At 35.1% G+C, this 18,705-nt stretch overlaps 1 protein-coding gene across 1 annotated transcript; it reads left to right on the forward strand.

Moving 5' to 3' along the window:
- The first annotated feature begins 5,399 nt into the window (after window positions 1-5,399).
- GCG (glucagon) lies at window positions 5,400-16,103 on the forward strand. The gene is made up of 7 exons (XM_056496803.1): window positions 5,400-5,498; window positions 9,186-9,286; window positions 9,664-9,825; window positions 10,679-10,732; window positions 12,303-12,440; window positions 14,525-14,668; window positions 15,631-16,103. Exons 2-7 carry the CDS (start codon window positions 9,189-9,191, stop codon window positions 15,653-15,655), a joined length of 621 nt encoding a protein of 206 aa, XP_056352778.1. The 5' UTR covers window positions 5,400-5,498; window positions 9,186-9,188; the 3' UTR covers window positions 15,656-16,103.
- The last annotated feature ends 2,602 nt before the right edge of the window (window positions 16,104-18,705 follow it).

The following is an 18,705-nucleotide window of genomic DNA, read 5'->3' on the forward strand; positions in this document are numbered from 1 at the left end:
AATACTCAATTAGTTCAGGTTTTTTTGGAAACACTGCCAATTACGTGACGTTAATGAGCTTTTTGTTGGTAATGTAATTAAAATTCAACTGCTATAATGGCTAAAGGAAAAAATTATAGCTGTAAGAAAGTTAACATTAAGCAAATATAACATGAAGTGGGCCTAATTAGATGTTGATTATATGGTCCTATGTGCATTTGCTGCACACAACAGTAGTCTCAGGAATGTAGTTATCTTACAAATAAAGAATACAGTTCAGTTGAAATACTGAGATTTAACTCTCAATTTGTTATATTGATACAATTCCATGGAAATCATTGCAATGTTGTGGCAAAAGAGAAAAAAATGAAGCTCTTATATGAGATGCTTAAAGGTTTAAGATACCTTAATATGTCAGTGAGAACCTAGAGTAATTTCCAAAAAAGCCTGGTATCAGTCTCACATAAATATCAATATATTAAAGTCACTTTCAATTTCTGCACCTTTATTTTATTTATACTTTTGGAAATCCTCTAAGTTCTGAAAATTTGGGCAGATAGATTGGCCCTTTGTCTCTAAGTAATAAAATTATGCAATGTGTTGGTCACACCCTGCCTACAGGTCTGTTGTATGAACCTTTTGGAAGTATTTGAAATAAGGGACATTTCAGGAAAATCTGTCAAATAAAATAACAGAAGGTACCTCTTTCTCAAGGGGTTCATTAGCTATTTCATTATTAATCTGCCCTGAGGTCCATTTGTTTCCTAAAGCAGAGTGCACATCTTCCAAGAAGTACACATCTACTTTGGCTTGTAGGCAGCAGCTGTGGGAATAACAAAAAAAAAAAAAAAAATAATAATTCTAAATAAGTGCAGTTGCTGCCACCATTTTTCCTTCATTGTTTTTCATGTTGTAAATTTCTTTGCCTTACATAGTGTTCTTGCCAAAGAATGGGAATATATCTCCAGCAGAGTGTGACATTTAACACTGAATTGCTGAAATAATGTCTAACCTGAGAGCTTTATGATAGAACAACCATATGTTTTGATGACCTGGGAGAAAATTTCCTAGGATTTGAGTGTCAAAAGAACCCTCTTAAAATACATCAACATCAGATTGCTGGCCTGTGCTTATAACAGGTAATATCACAGTTAATCACTAGAAATTCTGCAAACCTGCCCTTGTACTATAACAGAATCACAGGATGGTTGGGGTTGGATGGGAACTTTGGAGGTCTTCTTATGCCACTTCCCTGTTCACACAGGGCTGCCTACATCCTGTGGCCCAGGACTTTGTCCAGATGGCTTTTGAATACTTAAAAGCCACCTGGAGCTCTACAACCTCCCTGGGCCACCGCTGCCAGTGCTTGGTCACCCTCATAGTAAAAAAAGCGCTTCCATATGCTCAGACAGAACATTCTATGTTTCAGTTTGTGCCTGTTGCCTCTTGTTCTGTCACTGGGCACCGCTGAAAAGAGGCTGCCTCAGTCTTCTTTGGAAGATATCATCTCTTCAGATATTTATATGCGGGGATGAGATTCTCCCAAGCCCTTTTCTTCTCTAGGAAAAGAACGTGTTCCATTCTGCCTTGTCTACAAACACAATCCATGTCACAAGCATTACCCCAAACATTCACTGGAGACTTATTTGCCCCATTCCACTTACGGCAGAGAGAAGAAGGATAGGTTCTTTTGTAACAGATCTTCAATAGTTCAAGTTGAAAGGGCTTTTCCTGGGGTGTCAAGGCAAAGCTAAGTATGTGAATAAAAAGTTTATATAACTATACTGCAGACATAGAATATGGTGTGTAAGAGCAAGCACTAGGACACAATTTGAATTAAGCTAAGCTCTTACGACAAGAATGAACATCCTCGTAGTTTTGCTTCCCACTTACAAATGTTTTAGAGGACCTGGTTTTCAGAAAATGCTGAGAACTTCCTGTTCTTTTCTCTTTTGAATAACACTCTCACACTTCAGATACTCAAACCTACCATTTCAGACAATGAAACATGAGTATTCAAATACCTATCATATAACCAAGGTATCCAAGCCTCTGAAGATAGGATGTAGTTGTTCTGAATTAGGTAGACAGGCCCTTGATGAATAGCATAAACACAGTTGTTTACAAGTCAGTTTCCACTATGAATATTTTCTAGCTTTTACAAATTGAAACTAAAGCTGAAAAATAAAAATTGCTATTTTCTAGGAGCTGAAGTGTAGATAAATAGTAGAAAGTCACTGATTCCACTCCAAACCTGTTTTCATCATCTACCTTATTTGTGCTGTGCGAGCTGTGCACATGAAAGAACCTGCAATCCTTATACTTCAAATGCAGACCTACATGATTTGTTTCACATAGGATTACTGCAGTTGCAAGGAAGCAAAGGCCTGAAGAGAAATTTAGCAGAAAACCAGTCAGGTTCTAGAATATGGTTAGTGCTTTACTAATTTTACTCAGATATCAAGTCCAATTCAGACTGAGTTCAATACTTCCCAGTTTGCCAGTCAGTTCCAATTACAAGGCACAGCTGTTTAGAACATTTTATAGAGTCATTTGAAGGCTCTATATTTAATCTGAATAATTCATAGTATTTGCTAAGAGCATTTGGTATTACTTTCAATTATGAACATTGTCTTCTCAGAATGTAAAATAACTAGTACATATTTGGCCAGCTCTTCTGCTTGCGCAAATTGATGCAGCTCCATTGACTTGCAGTGGAGCGATTCCAACTTATGTGAGTAGACAGTGTGGGCTACAGCAAAGTTACAATGGCTGTGGCTCCTGAGGTACAAACCACTCATCACCCCAGGCAGAGAGCATGGAGCTGCATGCTGTGGAAGGCCTAAAGCCCCAAACTAAGCCTGCATTTCAGAAAGCCAGTCTTGCTCCCCAAAGGGTGGCCGTGGCGCTGCATACGTACGTAGGCACACACTGTGTATGTTATGTACAAGCACAAGTTTATGGATGTAACATAGTGGTTTATCTGTGCATGTGTTTACACATATGTTCCTCCTATATTGGTTAAGGGGAATGCTCTTTGTGATTATCATGTAACAAAGATAGCAAAACAAAAGGGGCTGCAGAGCCCAGCCTCTGAACTGACAGCTGACAAGCTCAGGAGAAAATGCTTTCTGTATAATATGAGGAACTAAAGGGTGTGGGCCTGTAGTCATACCCCAAGATACATCCTCCTCCCTTTAGACACGTAATGGATAATAATACAATAATAATAAATATGTAATGAAGAAATACACAGAAGAATTTGGGGAGGTCACTTTTTTGAAAGCATATGATGAGTATTTTTTTACTTTTTCTGTCAAAAGCCAGCAACTTCCTAATTAATTAAAATGTTCAAATCTTGGCAATTTTAATCAGATGATGGTGCAGGAAACTTTGATAAATTCCAGATACAGTGAACCCAACCACTCCAACTGAATCATGAGAAAAATGAAAATTTCCCAAGGCAGGCCACTTTCAGCTTCTATCTCTTAGCCTGACTAAAAGTATTGTCTCATTTGAGATCAGTGATATAGAGGACAGTGAGGCTGCCCTTGATTATTGCCAAGAGGTGCCTCCTAACCAGTGTATTTTAAAATGTGAGAGGAACAAACCTGAGTAGATGTACATGTCTCATACACTTGATATAATTTTCCGCTTTTGTTTGGAAACTCTTGTTTGCTGTGCTCATGAGATATATACTATAGACTCAGTTACAGCAACGGAGGGTTGCATGGTTCTTGATGGCAGTTCATTTCTTTCCTGTACATTTTATTTTCTGTGTACCACTTGAAAAACAAATAAGCAGTCACCTTCTAGATGCTAGATGACCTGCTAGATGATACAGCTCTGTGACAACCTGCCCAACCAGGTGCACTGAGGTGCTCTGTCTCATATTTTTTTTTCTGGAATCATCCTACTGTAAACAAGGAACTTTATATGACACAAGAAAATCAACTGAGATAAAAAGAGAAAAGCTGTCTGTTTCCTGGAGGAGAGGATATTGTCTCACATTCCGTACTGCCTTTTTCCAAAGTGTCTGTAACTCAGCGTGCAGAGCGATGGTTGCAGCAATCCATGCAGAGCGTGTGCGTGTCCTGGTGCAGAAGCGCTGGAAAGGGCCCTTTGATCCCCATCTGCTGCATTGCCCCGGTACTGCAGGACACTTGTGGCACCCACCCCGAGGACTAGAAATGGAAAAAAAATAAACCATGAATTTCAGAGACTGATTCAACAGCACAGAAAAATTACACTTAACAAAAATTAAATTTGATGAAGTGGACTGTGTAGTGAGACTTAATGTTTTCCTGAACTCCTACCACGGTACCACAACCAGGTATTTAGGATAGAGCTCTAGGAAAGATCCAGTAAATTTTGTTTGCCACTCTAATATGGTTATTAAGTTTATACACTACCTCAGTTGTATTGTATGGGCAATGCCAATATGGCTGTAGTCAGTCAGCAGAAAATTGCCTCACTGAAGCACATTCTTTGCTGGCTTTGAGGAGCAGTGTCAGGGGAAATAAGGTTTGCTGTAATATGTGTGTGCCTTGTGATACAAATCTGACAAGAGGCACTCCAGAGTGGAGCACAGACTGTCATTGCCCTTCAGTGAGATGTCTACTGTGAATCCAGAACCTTCCTCCTACCTACCTCCCCTACCTGTCTCAGTCTCTGTCTTGTCACCACACAGATGACCATGGCTTTCTCTGGCAATGCTGGCCCACCACAGCTATGAAATTGTCTCCGTTGAACAATAGTTGCATACAAATCTCAAATCTATTTTGTTTAATTTTTTTTTTTCCTTTTAGGGGATGGAAATGTGAGAAAATGGTTTATTTTGCATAAATCTATAGGCCACTGTGTGAAACTCAATTTATAGTGAATGCTAGGCATTGTATAGTGGGTAGCCCTCATTACAGTATTTCACATCTCTTCAGATTAATTATATTGACACAATATTACTTGAAGAATCATTCAAGGGCTTTGGGAAAGTCGTGCTTATTTTTAACAAGGGATTAAATTAATAAATTCTGATTTAAAATTGATAAGTGAAAACAATGCTATTGATGTCAAAAGAATCAGGATTCTAAATATTAAATGTGGCAAATCAGAAATTGGAGAAATTGCTGTCTTGGTCCCAGGCACCTTTTGCCCATTGTTTGTCATGTTAATGCCCTTCTGTTTGATATTTACTACTTTGGACATTGCTACCTCACTCCTTTTGCAAATCCATGTTAGCATTGATGTCATAAAGTAAGCAGAATGAATGTGTGAAATTGCTTGTAAAATTATCAAATGAAATGAATAGCAAATACGATGACTTTTTTTTAAAAGTTGAATAAGGAAACTGTCAGCAATGATGCACTTCTGTAATGCTTACTAGAGCTGAACAGTTTATATATAAGTCTGTGCAAAAGAGGCAGCTAGGCAGAGCTCAGGATCCTCAAGGCTTGCCATTGTTGCAGAAGAGAGAGTAGCTCTTTCTGCAACTGCCACGTATCACTTCAAAGTATATTAAGGTAAGATTTATATGAGCTACCAGTTATTTATTTGAGAAAGCTGAATGCATTATCTGCATTGTGTTGCCCAAAGTTTGCAATAGAAGTGCAGATCTTTCAGCAAACTGGTGTTTTCTCCTGAGGTTTTACTCACTGATATTTGGAGTTAATGATATAATAATTTAAATATTTTGATGTATTGATTACTTCAACAGAAAACGATCTGAAAAAGGGAAATCAACAGTTTGTGTTGCAGAATTAATTGTGAGAAGGAAGATTAACCATGAGAATATGAAAGACAAGCATTGTAGTAAGAATTTAAATGAGATACACAATTACTGATTTTTATATTTTTATCACCTTTAGTATCTTCTGTAGAGATATTTAATTAATGTGAGTTTAAAATTATTCACTCCTTATAGATACTGCCTAAATATGAATCAATGATGATTAAGTTAGAAGCATGGAAACAAATTCAGTGGGTTTATATAGACACTGATTTAAAACTGTCCAAGACAGACTGTCACTCTATCACCCTAGAGACTGTCACTCCACTGCCCCAATTTTAGATTAGTTTGTCTCAAGCAACTATTATTTTCATATCACTGTAAGATCAGAAAAGGAAATTTTATCGCCTAGAAGCAAAATTAAAGTGTTTCAAAAGTTATTGTGATTATTGTATAAAATTTAATATAGTCTTCCATCCTACTATGGAATTTCTTAGACTAGAACTGTTGGATTTTACAGAACTTTCCACAAGGCATTATAGCATGGTAGGTAAATTAAATGTAAAATACATCTACCTGAAAAAGTAATTTATTTCTAGAAATTATTGCTATTTGAAGGCAGTTTCATGTCAATAGCAAACTATTTTATTCATTCATGCATGTTCATATGAAACTCTTTCTTTTTTTACTACTTTTCTTTTTAAAGTAACTTCATAATTTTTGTTTTTAAACTGGAAATATATACAAATGTGACGATTGAAAGATTTTTTTGAAAACTCAAAGAAATTAAGCTAGTCAAAATTACACATAGATACAAAAAATATCTTAGAAAACTAGAAAAATCAGGTTGGTCAAGGAAACAATATTCAATTAAATATCTGATCAAGATTTGAGAGGTGTATTTGTTATATATTTCTGGTGGTTCAAACTGACATGTCTTAAATTTTTCATTTTCAATCAGAAATAAATGAAAATATTGTCATTAGTCTAATATGCATAGGAATAAAACCTTTCTGTATAAGATCAGCTTGCATTTTCTTGCACCTTGACAATAGGTTTCCGTGGGTTTTAGTAGCATCTACTGATAATCTAAATAACTTACAGCAAATAAAACCTTTCCTCTGATTGAGAAATTAATTGATTAGCCAGCATAAACTAAGAAAATACCATTTTTCTGATAATCTCTTTTTCTCTATACGACATATCTATATTACCAAGAATAAAATTATAATTTCTTCTTTTAAAACTGTATTCTGTTTAACTTGTCAAGAACTGCTGTTGCTGGTTTGACTTACCAATAGCAAGTACTAAATATTGAAAAAACAAAACTGATGCTAATTTTTTTTTAACCAACATATTTAACAGAAGGTTAATAGTTTTTGGAAAATCTTACTTTATTAACGAGGATTCTCAAAAATATTATAAATTTCAAAAACTGCATTTATACATATTTTTTTTAATGATCTCCTAATTTTGATTCTGAAAAATTAAGAAAGCAGCTGAAAATGCATTTAACTTTAATCTTAATACTTAAGGAATAAAGTAGCCAGTTGGACTAGTCACATCTGAAGGTTCTATAGGCTTGAGACATTAGAGTTAGAGCCAAGATAAACTGTAATCACTGAATATCTCTTTATTGGCTACAGTGACTTTGAATTATTTTTTAATAACTTTTATATAAAAGAAAAGCTTTTGGTGTTGGATATTTCATTCCATCTCAGTGACTTGGGCTTATGGCTAATCACAGTTTAATAAAGCTACAGAGGGCTGTAAGATAGGACTATTAAGGAGGACAGACTTACTTATGTATGCTGTAATAGCCAGACTTTATCTGGTGTCCAAGTCCAGGTTAACTCATTTACAGCTGTATCAGCTGCCAGAGGGGCACATGAAACCATTTTGAAACAAGCACAACAGAGTCATTTCCCAAAGAACAGGCAGAGCTTTTGTTCCATTGCTGGAAGCCTATGAAATGTGAAATAATGCATTCCTTGAGAAAAACATTGGATGTCAGTGTTGCACCACCAAATTACAGCTCCAAATGAAACAGTGAAAACAGAGTTCAGTCCTACAGTTAGGGTTTTAATAAGACTGACTACATGACTACTGTAGTATATGTTGGTACTATAGCAGGGTATGTTTAAGTAAAGGGGTCAACTCTTATGCCAGGACATTGCACAAGGCAGAAATGAGTCTTCAGGCACTGATGAAAAAATGAGTAATACTGGCAGTGGCTTCTGGTGGAGAGAGGGAAACTGACTCCATTGCTTACTAGTGAAATCCATCAGAAAATATTATAGTTACACATTTATTTTCCTGAGTTTGATCAATATTTGATTAAGATTTTGATTGTCTCAAGTATTTTGATACTGAGGTATTCTAGTAAAATATTCATGTTATTCAGCAAGATTCTCTTAAAAATCAGGCCTCACAAAGTACAGGTCCAACAGATACTTCCTAACCATTGGTAAGATGCTTGCCAACAGGCAAGCTTTGCATCTCCAACTATAAGTTATTTTAAAACAGATGGAAGAAACACATTTCAAAAAAAAATCTGCTATGAAGGGGCAGACTACTGGGGCAAAGTAGAAATCCTACAGCAGTAAGATTTTTGATGCAGGAGATTACCTTTTCAGGGGTGTTCATATGGCCCCCTCATTTGCATTGCTTAGTGCAGAGTCAACTCTCAATCTCAAAATGGAGTAATCTGCACCTTCACTACACATCATTCCCTCATAATGTTCTAGTATATTTAAATTCAGCCTAGTGTGATAAGGCATTACAATAGAGAAGTTATATATTTTCACTCAGACTGCCTTATTTTATAAATGATTGAGCTTCAGTAACTGCTGCAGTGGAGCCACAGAGTAGGGTAGAGATTACATTTAATGGGGAAGGTGTTTTGTGACTGGGACTTACTTTGCTACCACTTTATTTCAAGGCAATCAAGTGTCCTATCTCCCTTTTTTTTCAGACTGTATCATAAACCTCCATAGGAAAATGCCATGGATGGCAGAAGGGCTTTTTCAAATACACAAGTATCAGCCCAAATACATGATGAAATTATGACATTTTGCTGATGTGAACTCATTGCAACTTCTGTGAGAAAGAAAGGATCAGGAGCTGCTGATGTGACAGTATTCTTGACAAAGATTTGCTTTGTTCTTTCTCTAGTGAATGATCAAGGAAAAAGAGTCACAGCCACATCACTACCCCCAGTTTTGCAATAGAACAGTATTACAGATCTAGCTCTCTCTCTTGCATACTTGAATACAGACTAGAGCCTAAAGACAGAGACTGCATCTGTTGAATGCCTGCCCACAGCCCTAAAATGTCATCCACTGGACATGAAACCCATCTGGAAGGCTCTTTATCTTTAAGCTTAGATCAGCACTAAGAATGTCTCTTTTCAATGTAATTGATTCAGACATATGTAAACATTATAACATTTTTCATTGTTGCTTTATTTCTGTTTTGACAGGCAATGAAAATGAAAAGCATTTATTTTGTTGCTGGTCTCCTTTTAATGATAGTTCAAGGCAGCTGGCAAAATCCTCTTCAGGATACAGAGGAGAAATCAAGGTAAATTCCTTAGACCAACCTTTTACAAATACTTGGCCTGAACTTTATTTTCTTACACTTTGAAGTCAAACATACTATGATATAAAGATAGTTTTACTTGATCTACCATTGAAATTGACAGGGTTTTTAATACTGCATTGCTTAGCACAGAAATTTGGGGTATTAAAACAACAGCTACCTTATTTATCCAGGAAGACTGTGTAATTGTGCAGTGCTCAATCTCCTACACAGATTCCTTTTATCACACAGCTACTGATCAATATACTACTTGCTTTCACTTCATGGGAATAAAAAATAGTATTGTTAAAAGAAAAATGAATGCACTCGTCCACTGCACTGCAACCATTGCTGATTAACAAGGTCTAAACTTTTCACAGATCATTCAAAGCTTCCCATTCTGAACCAATAGAGGAATCTAGACAGCTGAATGAAGTGAAACGTCACTCACAAGGCACATTCACCAGTGATTACACCAAGTACCTGGACACCAGAAGAGCTCAGGACTTTGTGCAATGGTTAATGAGCACTAAAAGAAATGGGTAAGCATTTTGGTCACACTGATACTGATCTCCACACACAAAACCAGCCAAAAATCATGATAATTCAGTTCCTTGGTATCAGCTTCCAAACCCAGACCATGGATAAACCTCAAATAAGTAAATAACTTGAGGAAAATTTATATATACAATCATAGAATCATTTAGTTTGGAAAGGACTTCTGAAATCATCAAGTCCAGACATTATTAGAATATTAAAATATTATTATAAATGAGAAACAGGCAAAATCAATCATAATGATTTGGCTAAATCAAAGTGAAGTATCTGATATGCCACCTAAAGACTGTCTCAGCCTCTTTGGTGCAGATTTTCTCTGTGAATCAAGTTCAATATAAATAAGATACATAAATATAATGTACAATTATGGGCCATTAGGCATTAACAAAACTTTCCTATCTATGAATATTCTAATCCTGATGTTTCATTTGTGAAAAGGCAGCTGAAGTATAAGTTTTGTTTAATAATCCAGTATCATCACTATAAGTTAGCATGTTTTTTTTAAAATATACTTTGATTAAACTCAAGCTAGCAAGCTGAGAGCAAGACTAACAAGTGTGTCAGTCTTGTGTTCTAAAGAAAATCTGTCAAAAAATAATCCAAAAATCTATTGTATTAATGCTTTTATATCTCTGTAGAAGTCTTTAAAGTATAAAGTAGCAATTTCTACGCATTGTACTAATTTAAATTCATATGTCTGAAATAATATAATATTCATCTATCAGTAATGAGGATTTACCATAATATTTAAATAATAACCAATAAAAGCTTATGAAGGCTTTGCACTGTACTAATGTGCTGTAATAATGATCTAATGATTGTGCAATTTCACTACAGGCAACAAGCACAGGAGGACAAAGAAAATAACAAAGTCCCTGACCAGCTCTCAAGGTATTCTATTTATCACAACTTGTTGTTTGAGTTTGTTTTCAGTTAAACAAGAAAGAGAACAACTAGTATTCTTTGCAATGTTACCACAATCAAGGAAATATTAATCAAATACATTATACACCTGCTTTTCACAAGGAAATAGGCTGTGTCTCTGTGTTATTGATTCCTGTACCTCTGTTCTATAGCTATATGCAGTGGATTCCAGGAATGCAACAGGATGAGAATTCGTTTAAGGAAAGCACATTTCAAGTAATCAAGGAGAGTAGAGAGTAACACAAAAAGAAAAACTAGGTATAGAGAAAGGCTGAAGAAAAAAAAAAAAAAAAAAACAAAAAGAAACACATTATGTTGAAGAATAAAAAACCAGTGAGAAGATTAGTGAAAGGAAGATGGCCAGGAAACTTTGCAGAAAGCTGATTAAACATGATGCAATGTTCTGCCCTCAGCATCCAGTCCCATGTTACATAAACCACTTATTACAAAAACGAGAACACGAGACCTGCTGAAGGCCAGAATTCTGTTTCTTGACTATGTTTTTGGGAAAGGGTTAGAGAGATTGAAAATTTTAAATACATAAAGAAGAAATTGAGTAAGTGTTTTTGCAAAACAGATTAAAATACCTATGATAATTATTTCTCTTGTCAGAAACTCCAAAAATGATATCCCAGATCACAAAGATCCTTACATTCACACTGTCAATATTAAAAACAAATTTTTAATAATGTTTCTGTGTCATTGAAACGGCATATCTCAAAAAAAAAAAAATTAACATTTCATTAAAAATGTTCCAAACAACTCTAGTTAGCATGCTGATGAAAAGTGCAGATGGTACTAAATTAGGAGGAATGGTGACATCCCAAGAAGAAAAAATAATAGAAAGAGCTAGATTTGGGCAGAAATTAGCAAATTCTGAAACAGAAATGCTAGGGAATTTATTAATGGAAAATATTTCATAACATGTCTACTTCTCAGTGCAGCTTGCCTTCCCAAGAGCCACTGTAACATAATTTTGTGTTATATCAGACAAAGAACCAAAATGAGGTGTAGGGAGGGAGAAGAAAAAGTCTTTATTAAGATTGAGTTGATCAGGCTTTTTCAAGATTATGACTTGGTCAGAGTTATGATTATAAAGGTGTTCATAAACCAAATAAAAATGTAAATTTAAAAGGAGTTAAGTCTGAATAGTTTGGTTCAGAAATAATGAAGGTAAAGGTAGGAGAACATTTAACAAAGAGTAACAAAAAGCATGTCTGTATAATACAGTACAGTTTCTAGCTCATACTTAATTAGTCTAGCAAAATACCATTCCAATACAGCTGTAATTGTTTTCCACGCCTGAAGTGAGTTTTTCATAACTAACTCAGGAATCTCTGCAGAAAACTGTATTGCATAGTACAGGCAATACCTTCAGAACTGAATCCTAATAAGAAAAAATATGTCAAGATCAATTTGAGGTGCAAAAAGAACCCCTCTCTTCTATAGAAATGCTAATTTGGCAAGTGGGAAATCTAAATAAATAAAGATTGTTAAAAGGTTAAATTCTTACACAGTGGTACTGCTCTTCTTCCAGCAATGCAATCTCCAAGCGTCATGCTGAATTTGAGAGACATGCAGAGGGCACCTACACCAGTGACATCACCTCTTACTTGGAAGGTCAAGCTGCCAAAGAGTTCATTGCTTGGTTAGTGAATGGACGAGGAAGAAGAGAGTAAGAATCCATCCATTCCTATTTTTAAATTTTGCCTAGCGTTTGGGGTTAGAAATCATGTCTGATGAAACTTTGATGTGGTTTTGATCATTCTTGCTGTATTTCATGTCTTTCTTTTGTATTAGAAGATATTCTGTTGAATAGTGTCTACCACTTTGCATTATCAAGTTCAAATACAGATTAAAACCTGTTCAGAATGCTGTTACACTTTAAAAGGTCAAGTTTTATTTAAGGTCAACACATCTAAAACTAAACAGACCTTCTTCCTCTATCACCTTTCCCCTTCACATAGCATTGCTTACAGTCTCCTTAACTATCTTTGAGATTATTCAAGTCAGTGCAATCTTAAATTACCTTCTCTTTTTTTGCTTTTACAGTCCATCTTTTCCTCTGCAATATTTCCAAGATTAAATTTTTACCAATATCATCAGGGGTATTCTGTGTGCTAATGATCATTCCCAGCAGTAACTAATAACTTCTTTTCCTCTTCCCATGCTGCTGCTTCCATAACAACTTTCATTTGCTATAACTTACCTTCCTTTTTAAGATGCCTCTGATTCTTTTGCTATGGTTTGTGGTTCCCTGGACACAGTGCTTCACTAATGGTTTTATCTACCTATGATTTCTGTCATTTCTATCTTGTTCTGCACATACTCATTGCAGATTTCCCTATCCTATCCACTTCATGTACTCCTTCATGACTTTACATCTTTTATCATGATGGTCTTACACCTAGAATGGCATTGCCTTCAGTTTCCTGCAGGCACCTTCTGCTCATCTATTTCCAGCTCTGCATGGTTAGGAGCTACCCCATGCAGCTGACACTCCCCAACTTTTAACTGTTCTGTACTTATTTGTGCCTTTAGACTGTAAGCTCTTTGGGGCAGGGATTTCAGTTCATCCTCTGATTAAATATTCTACCAGCTGTAAAGTATTATGTAAGTCTCTCGCATTACATAATAATAATAATAATAATAATAATAAATAATAATAAAATACAATCTGTAAGACAAGATTGTGTGTTGTAGTTAAGGAAGACTAAATAGGTTAAAGGAACTTTTGTAAATATTGACAATTTCCTGAAAAAAACAGAGTTAAATAAATAAGGTCAGCTATATCGAGAAGGGAAAAGCTGTTTTCCCTTCCTAGTTATGTTCAGACTTCCACTTGTTTTTCTGTCATGTTTTATTTTCATCAGCAGAAATAGAGTATTTCTGTATCCAATTGAGATAAATACAACCTCAACTGAACTTAGAAACTGATGGGCAATTAATTGTAGACAACCCTTCTGCTTTCCAATATTAAGTACTATTTGTGGTTGAACTTATGTATAGCCTTCCTTGAAATGAACCAGTCTGCCTGTCACTGGATCCAGGGCCCAGGGTGCTTCAGCATCAGCCCACCTTAATGAAAACCATCAAAATCTTCCTCTATTTGATGGATGAAACAAGAGAGGAAAGTTTTCTAAATCAAACTCTGGTTTTGACAAACTGGTTTTGCAACAGTCAGAAGAGAATAGAATACGAATAAGGATACCAAGTATAAAATGCAACATTCTATGATTTTACATCAAACAAGCACAATAGGTTTTATAGAGGTGCTTTAAGTGAGCTATTTCAACCACCCTGCTGCCCTTAGTAATTCTTATTAAGAATTCTTATGAAATATGATTTTAAGTAAATAAATAGGCCTTACGTCCAAATAAAACAGAAAAAAGAATGAAAATTCGACTGCAATGTTTTAGTAGTGGCATTTCTTAAACAATAATTCTTACTAAATGTACTGATGGCTGATCTACGTGGCATAGACATTGCAGACTGAGATACATTCTTGCATATATGGCTTTTTCAAAACTGCTAGAGAGGAGTTTAGGCTCACTGGAAGGAACAGCTGTCTGTTTTGAAAAGAATGCCTCAAAAGATGCTCTGACATGCATCATGCTATACTGAGCCACAAAGTCAGGCTCAACCCTTAACTCCTTAAAATCACAGGGAATGCACAGTGTTAGAACCCTGTAGTAAGGCCCTTTTAAATGGTTTGTTTGTTTTGATGTGCACATTGTTGATAATTTCTTACCTTTGAAGTTTCCCAGAAAAAGCTCTTGTGGCTGAAGAAATGGGTCGAAGACATGCAGATGGCACTTTCACGAGTGATATCAACAAAGTCCTTGATGACATGGCAGCCAAAGAGTTCCTAAAATGGCTAATTAACACAAAAGTTACCCAAAGGTGCCTGAATTTTATACTGTTCTTAATATACTGATGTTTAAAATGTATGTCTCACACCTGGGGAAATACTACTAATTTTTCTCCTAGCTATTGATATATCTGTAGTATGTTGCAAACATTGTTACAGAGAGATGAAGAAAGATAAGATAAATGGAACTCATTCCAAATCTTACTTGAATCAATGGTGAACCTCTCTAATAATTTCCTATTTAACTTGAAAGTAGTTTTGCCACTGAATGTTGCCATAAGTAAAGTAATACTAAACTGCTGAAAAATAAAACTTTTCTTTGCATGCATAATGTAAAATCAGAAATATTTATTGGTAAAATGACACCAAATTAATTATTACTTAAAGCCTGTGATATAAAACACAGCCTTAATATGTAGTGCTGTAATCTGAGTTCCTGACAGGTGACTGTTCAGGAACCCTGCTTTAGTATGCCTGTATGCTCATTTATTTCTAAATGAGCACTACAAACAGGTTAATATTTGGGAATTATTTGTTAAAATTAACAAAGCTTGTAAAAAATAATTAAATGCCAACTCAAGACACATGTGAGTGCCCAGATTTTTTAAAATGTTGGATATCCCCTTTGCATTATTAAAGCACCCAAAAAGACTAGTTGATTTTGGAAATCTGAAACAAATACTGTCTCAAAAAATTTAGAAGGTTTAGTTAAAATACATTTTTTATGACCATGTTACTATTTTTATGTTTGTAGTTCAGCATTGAAATAAACAATTTAGGAAAATAATCTATTAGAAACTACTAAAATGCTTTTCCTTTAGGAATAATTGTTATCAATCTGTTATTAGAGAGAGGCATTGAGAGGTCTGTGGAACTAACATCTGCTCACTCTTAAACAGAAAAAATATGTTCCACACATATTTCATAAATCTTGGGAGACTTAGAATATTTCCTAATTGCTGCTGATTTTTTTTCTTTTTTTTTTCCCCTCCAGAGACCTTTTGGAAGAATACCAGTAAAAATGCAGAATAAAATGGGATAAATGAAGATCTTCATTTTATCAACTGCCAGTTATTAAGAGATTCTGAAATCTGTATTCTGTCATTTATATTTGGTGTAACAAAGCTATGTCACCTTGCATGCCAGGAAATAATTGTACTATAGTTTAGTGTTGCCAAAGGTTTATATATGGAAAACCTGTTGTCTAAGGGATGGTTTTCTTAACAGCTTTAAGACAGTGAAAGTAGGACTAAAGTAACTCCATTTATATTTAAGGATAGAATTATTTTTCTAAAAAATTTACTTCTACACACAAACTATTCAATCACCAATTATATGTATTATTCATAAGGGGCTGGCAGTTACAAATGCCTGAGAAGTGAATATCCCTCTTAAAACCTTTGTTATAAAAAGGCTAAGCTTTAAGGATATTAAATGATAGCCTTAAATAAATTTTTTTCAAGCTTCTTTTCTGTTGACTTCTCATGTGTATATGCCGTGTTCCTCTTTTAAGTCCATTTCATTTTATTCTAATATTTTAGTGTCACTGAGATCTTAGAAGTGGTTTGTTTGGAATGATAAAACAAATTCAGATTGTTTTGTCATGTTTTCTCCACAGTGATTCCCAGAAAAGAGCTGTGAGAACTTTGAACTATCTTTAGGTGAAAAATAAATCATGTAAGATGAAGCTAGAGAAGGAAACATGACAGAAGAGAAAATTTTCCTTCATTAGCATAAACTTTGGCTCAGAACAGGAGGGCAGCTTTGAAAAATGTTAAGTGCAATATACTCCATAAGTGTGGAAACTGCCCCAGAACTACTTCAAATTTTATAAAATTGCCAAATCAAACCAATGCCTTCTAATCTGTGTTATATTCTTTCCTTCCTTCTTCCTCTGAGAATCACTTTTTTGTGCTGCTACTCCTACTTCCAATGACTACCCAAAGCCCCTTTTCTCCCCTTGCTATTTTAGCAATACACCAGCAATACACCTATATTAAAATGTCCTAAAGGGCAAGTGGTTTAAGAAAAATCCAATGGGTTTAACAAGTATCTAGCAGAAGCTGATATGGAATAGGACTATTGGTGAATCAGAATTAGTACCTATAATCTTTGCTAGGAATAAATTTTTTATGGGAATAAGTTTTTTTAAAAGCATCTGAAACTTCACTTATAATCTAAAATTCTGGGAAAATATTAGATCATTCTTCTAAAGCGCTAAAGGAATGAATATTCTGTAATTTCAGATCATAACAGATCATACCAGATTTGGCATCTTGATCAGCTTCTTGACAGCAACAGAAAGCTGTTCTAACATCCCAGCTTTAAACAATTTAAGCTCAATAGAATCTTGCACTAAAAAGAAAAAATCATAGAATCCTAAACACCACTGGAGATAACAAAAAAAAAAAAAAAAAAAAAAAAAAGGTGGAGACTATGTATACATAATATATTTTTTTTTTATTTAATCCCATTTGTACACAGTGGTTTGGGTCCAAGTAGAACTGGAAAAGATTCAGTTATACACAATTGGATCTATATGGTTCAGGATAAAATGGAACAAAGTAATTCTTCTGTTTCCACAGACTGAACAATTGCTTTGAAATGTTTTGTTTAACTTTGTCCAGGATATTTTAGTGTTCTGAAGGACAGCATTCCTCAGTTACAAACCCATTTTCCTGTGGTGTCTGTCACTGGGGATTTTGAGCCCCTCCTGGTGATGGCTTTGTCAGCTATGAAAATACTGGGCTTTACACACTTTTACAAATTATATGCTTTAGGAACAGAGGGATATAAATGATTTCCTCAAGTTTATGCAGCTTGTCTGGAACACAACAAAAACACTTAACCTCTAATTTTCTAAATCCCCATCTAGACCATGAATCAAAAGTAACCCTTTCTGCACAAGTGAGATGAAGCTGATCTTGTAATCAGAAATATCAAACATGTTTCAGCTCAACAGAACTAGGATTTACATATCCTGAAATCACAGAGCAACTCCATATGGCAGCAGTAATAAGGTAATAAGGTATGCCCTGGATCATTCTCACACATGCTCCATGAAATTCAGTGAATATTATAAATACAGGGAGCAGTAAGTCACAATCTCCTACACAGTAGCTGGAGTCCTCATGTGCTGCTTTGAACTTCCAGGTGGCCTTACATTTAAAAGAGTTCCCATTGTATTTTATTTGCTGAGTGTGCAGCATATTTCCCCTTTCATACTATTTATTAAGTATCTGGAAAGATAAGCATATTCCAGTAAAACAAGACAACTACTTGGAATTAATTTTAAAAAAATAAATAAAAAAAGAAACCTGAGATACTCTAACCATTCAACTGTGCTCAGAGGACATGTAAGAATCTGTAGTTCCCATGAAAACAATTTTTTTAAGAAAAACAGAGAAACTTGAAAGAACAAAGTGACAGCTGCTACTAACCACATTGAAATTGTTGTCCCAGTGATGTAATCACATAAAATAGGGATTTTTCTTTCTTGGTTTACAGTTAACACTCTCTTCACAATCCTCTCAAACAGAACCAATGCAAAGATGTGTTACAAATCTGTCATGCCATTTCAACTTTAAATGCAAAGAAAAAATGAAACTCCACTGTTCAGTGGAGCCACTGAATCCATACAAAACTTTATCCAGCCCATATTTTGTCTCCCACAGCAACACATTGAGAAATCTGGAATATATCATTGCACCTGTAAAGTAAACCACACACATTTTAGTCACAATTTTTTTTTTTGTAATTCTGCAGAGTGCTTAAGTTTTCCGTTTCTGCAGTTTGACTCTTCCAAATATTTCTGGAGGAAAGGTTCAAATATATAAACAGATGTCTAACAAAGTCTTGAGTTTTACTGAGGCTAGCAGTCTGAGGAAGACATTGAATCTGGCAGGTCCCCTGGGAAACTCAACCTCAGGCTGAAAGCTGTATTTTCATTCTTTTCTAGTAAGTAGCTCTCTGCAATCATGCAACTTCTTTATGAATACAACTATGTTGAACATACAATAAGAATCTAGAGCTTCTCAAATTTCATCATGTAACAGCCACTGCTGAAGAG

This window comes from Oenanthe melanoleuca, chromosome 7 (assembly GCF_029582105.1).
Source record: "Oenanthe melanoleuca isolate GR-GAL-2019-014 chromosome 7, OMel1.0, whole genome shotgun sequence".
Taxonomy (NCBI): Eukaryota; Metazoa; Chordata; class Aves; order Passeriformes; family Muscicapidae; genus Oenanthe; species Oenanthe melanoleuca.

Bases quoted from the DNA above. Each gene is read 5' to 3' on its own strand.
- GCG (XM_056496803.1), top strand. From the start codon at position 9,189: ATGAAAATGAAAAGCATTTATTTTGTTGCTGGTCTCCTTTTAATGATA. The intron at 10,733-12,302 runs GTATTCTATTTA...CTCTTCTTCCAG, and splicing joins GTCCCTGACCAGCTCTCAAG to CAATGCAATCTCCAAGCGTC. The intron at 12,441-14,524 runs GTAAGAATCCAT...TTACCTTTGAAG, and splicing joins AATGGACGAGGAAGAAGAGA to TTTCCCAGAAAAAGCTCTTG.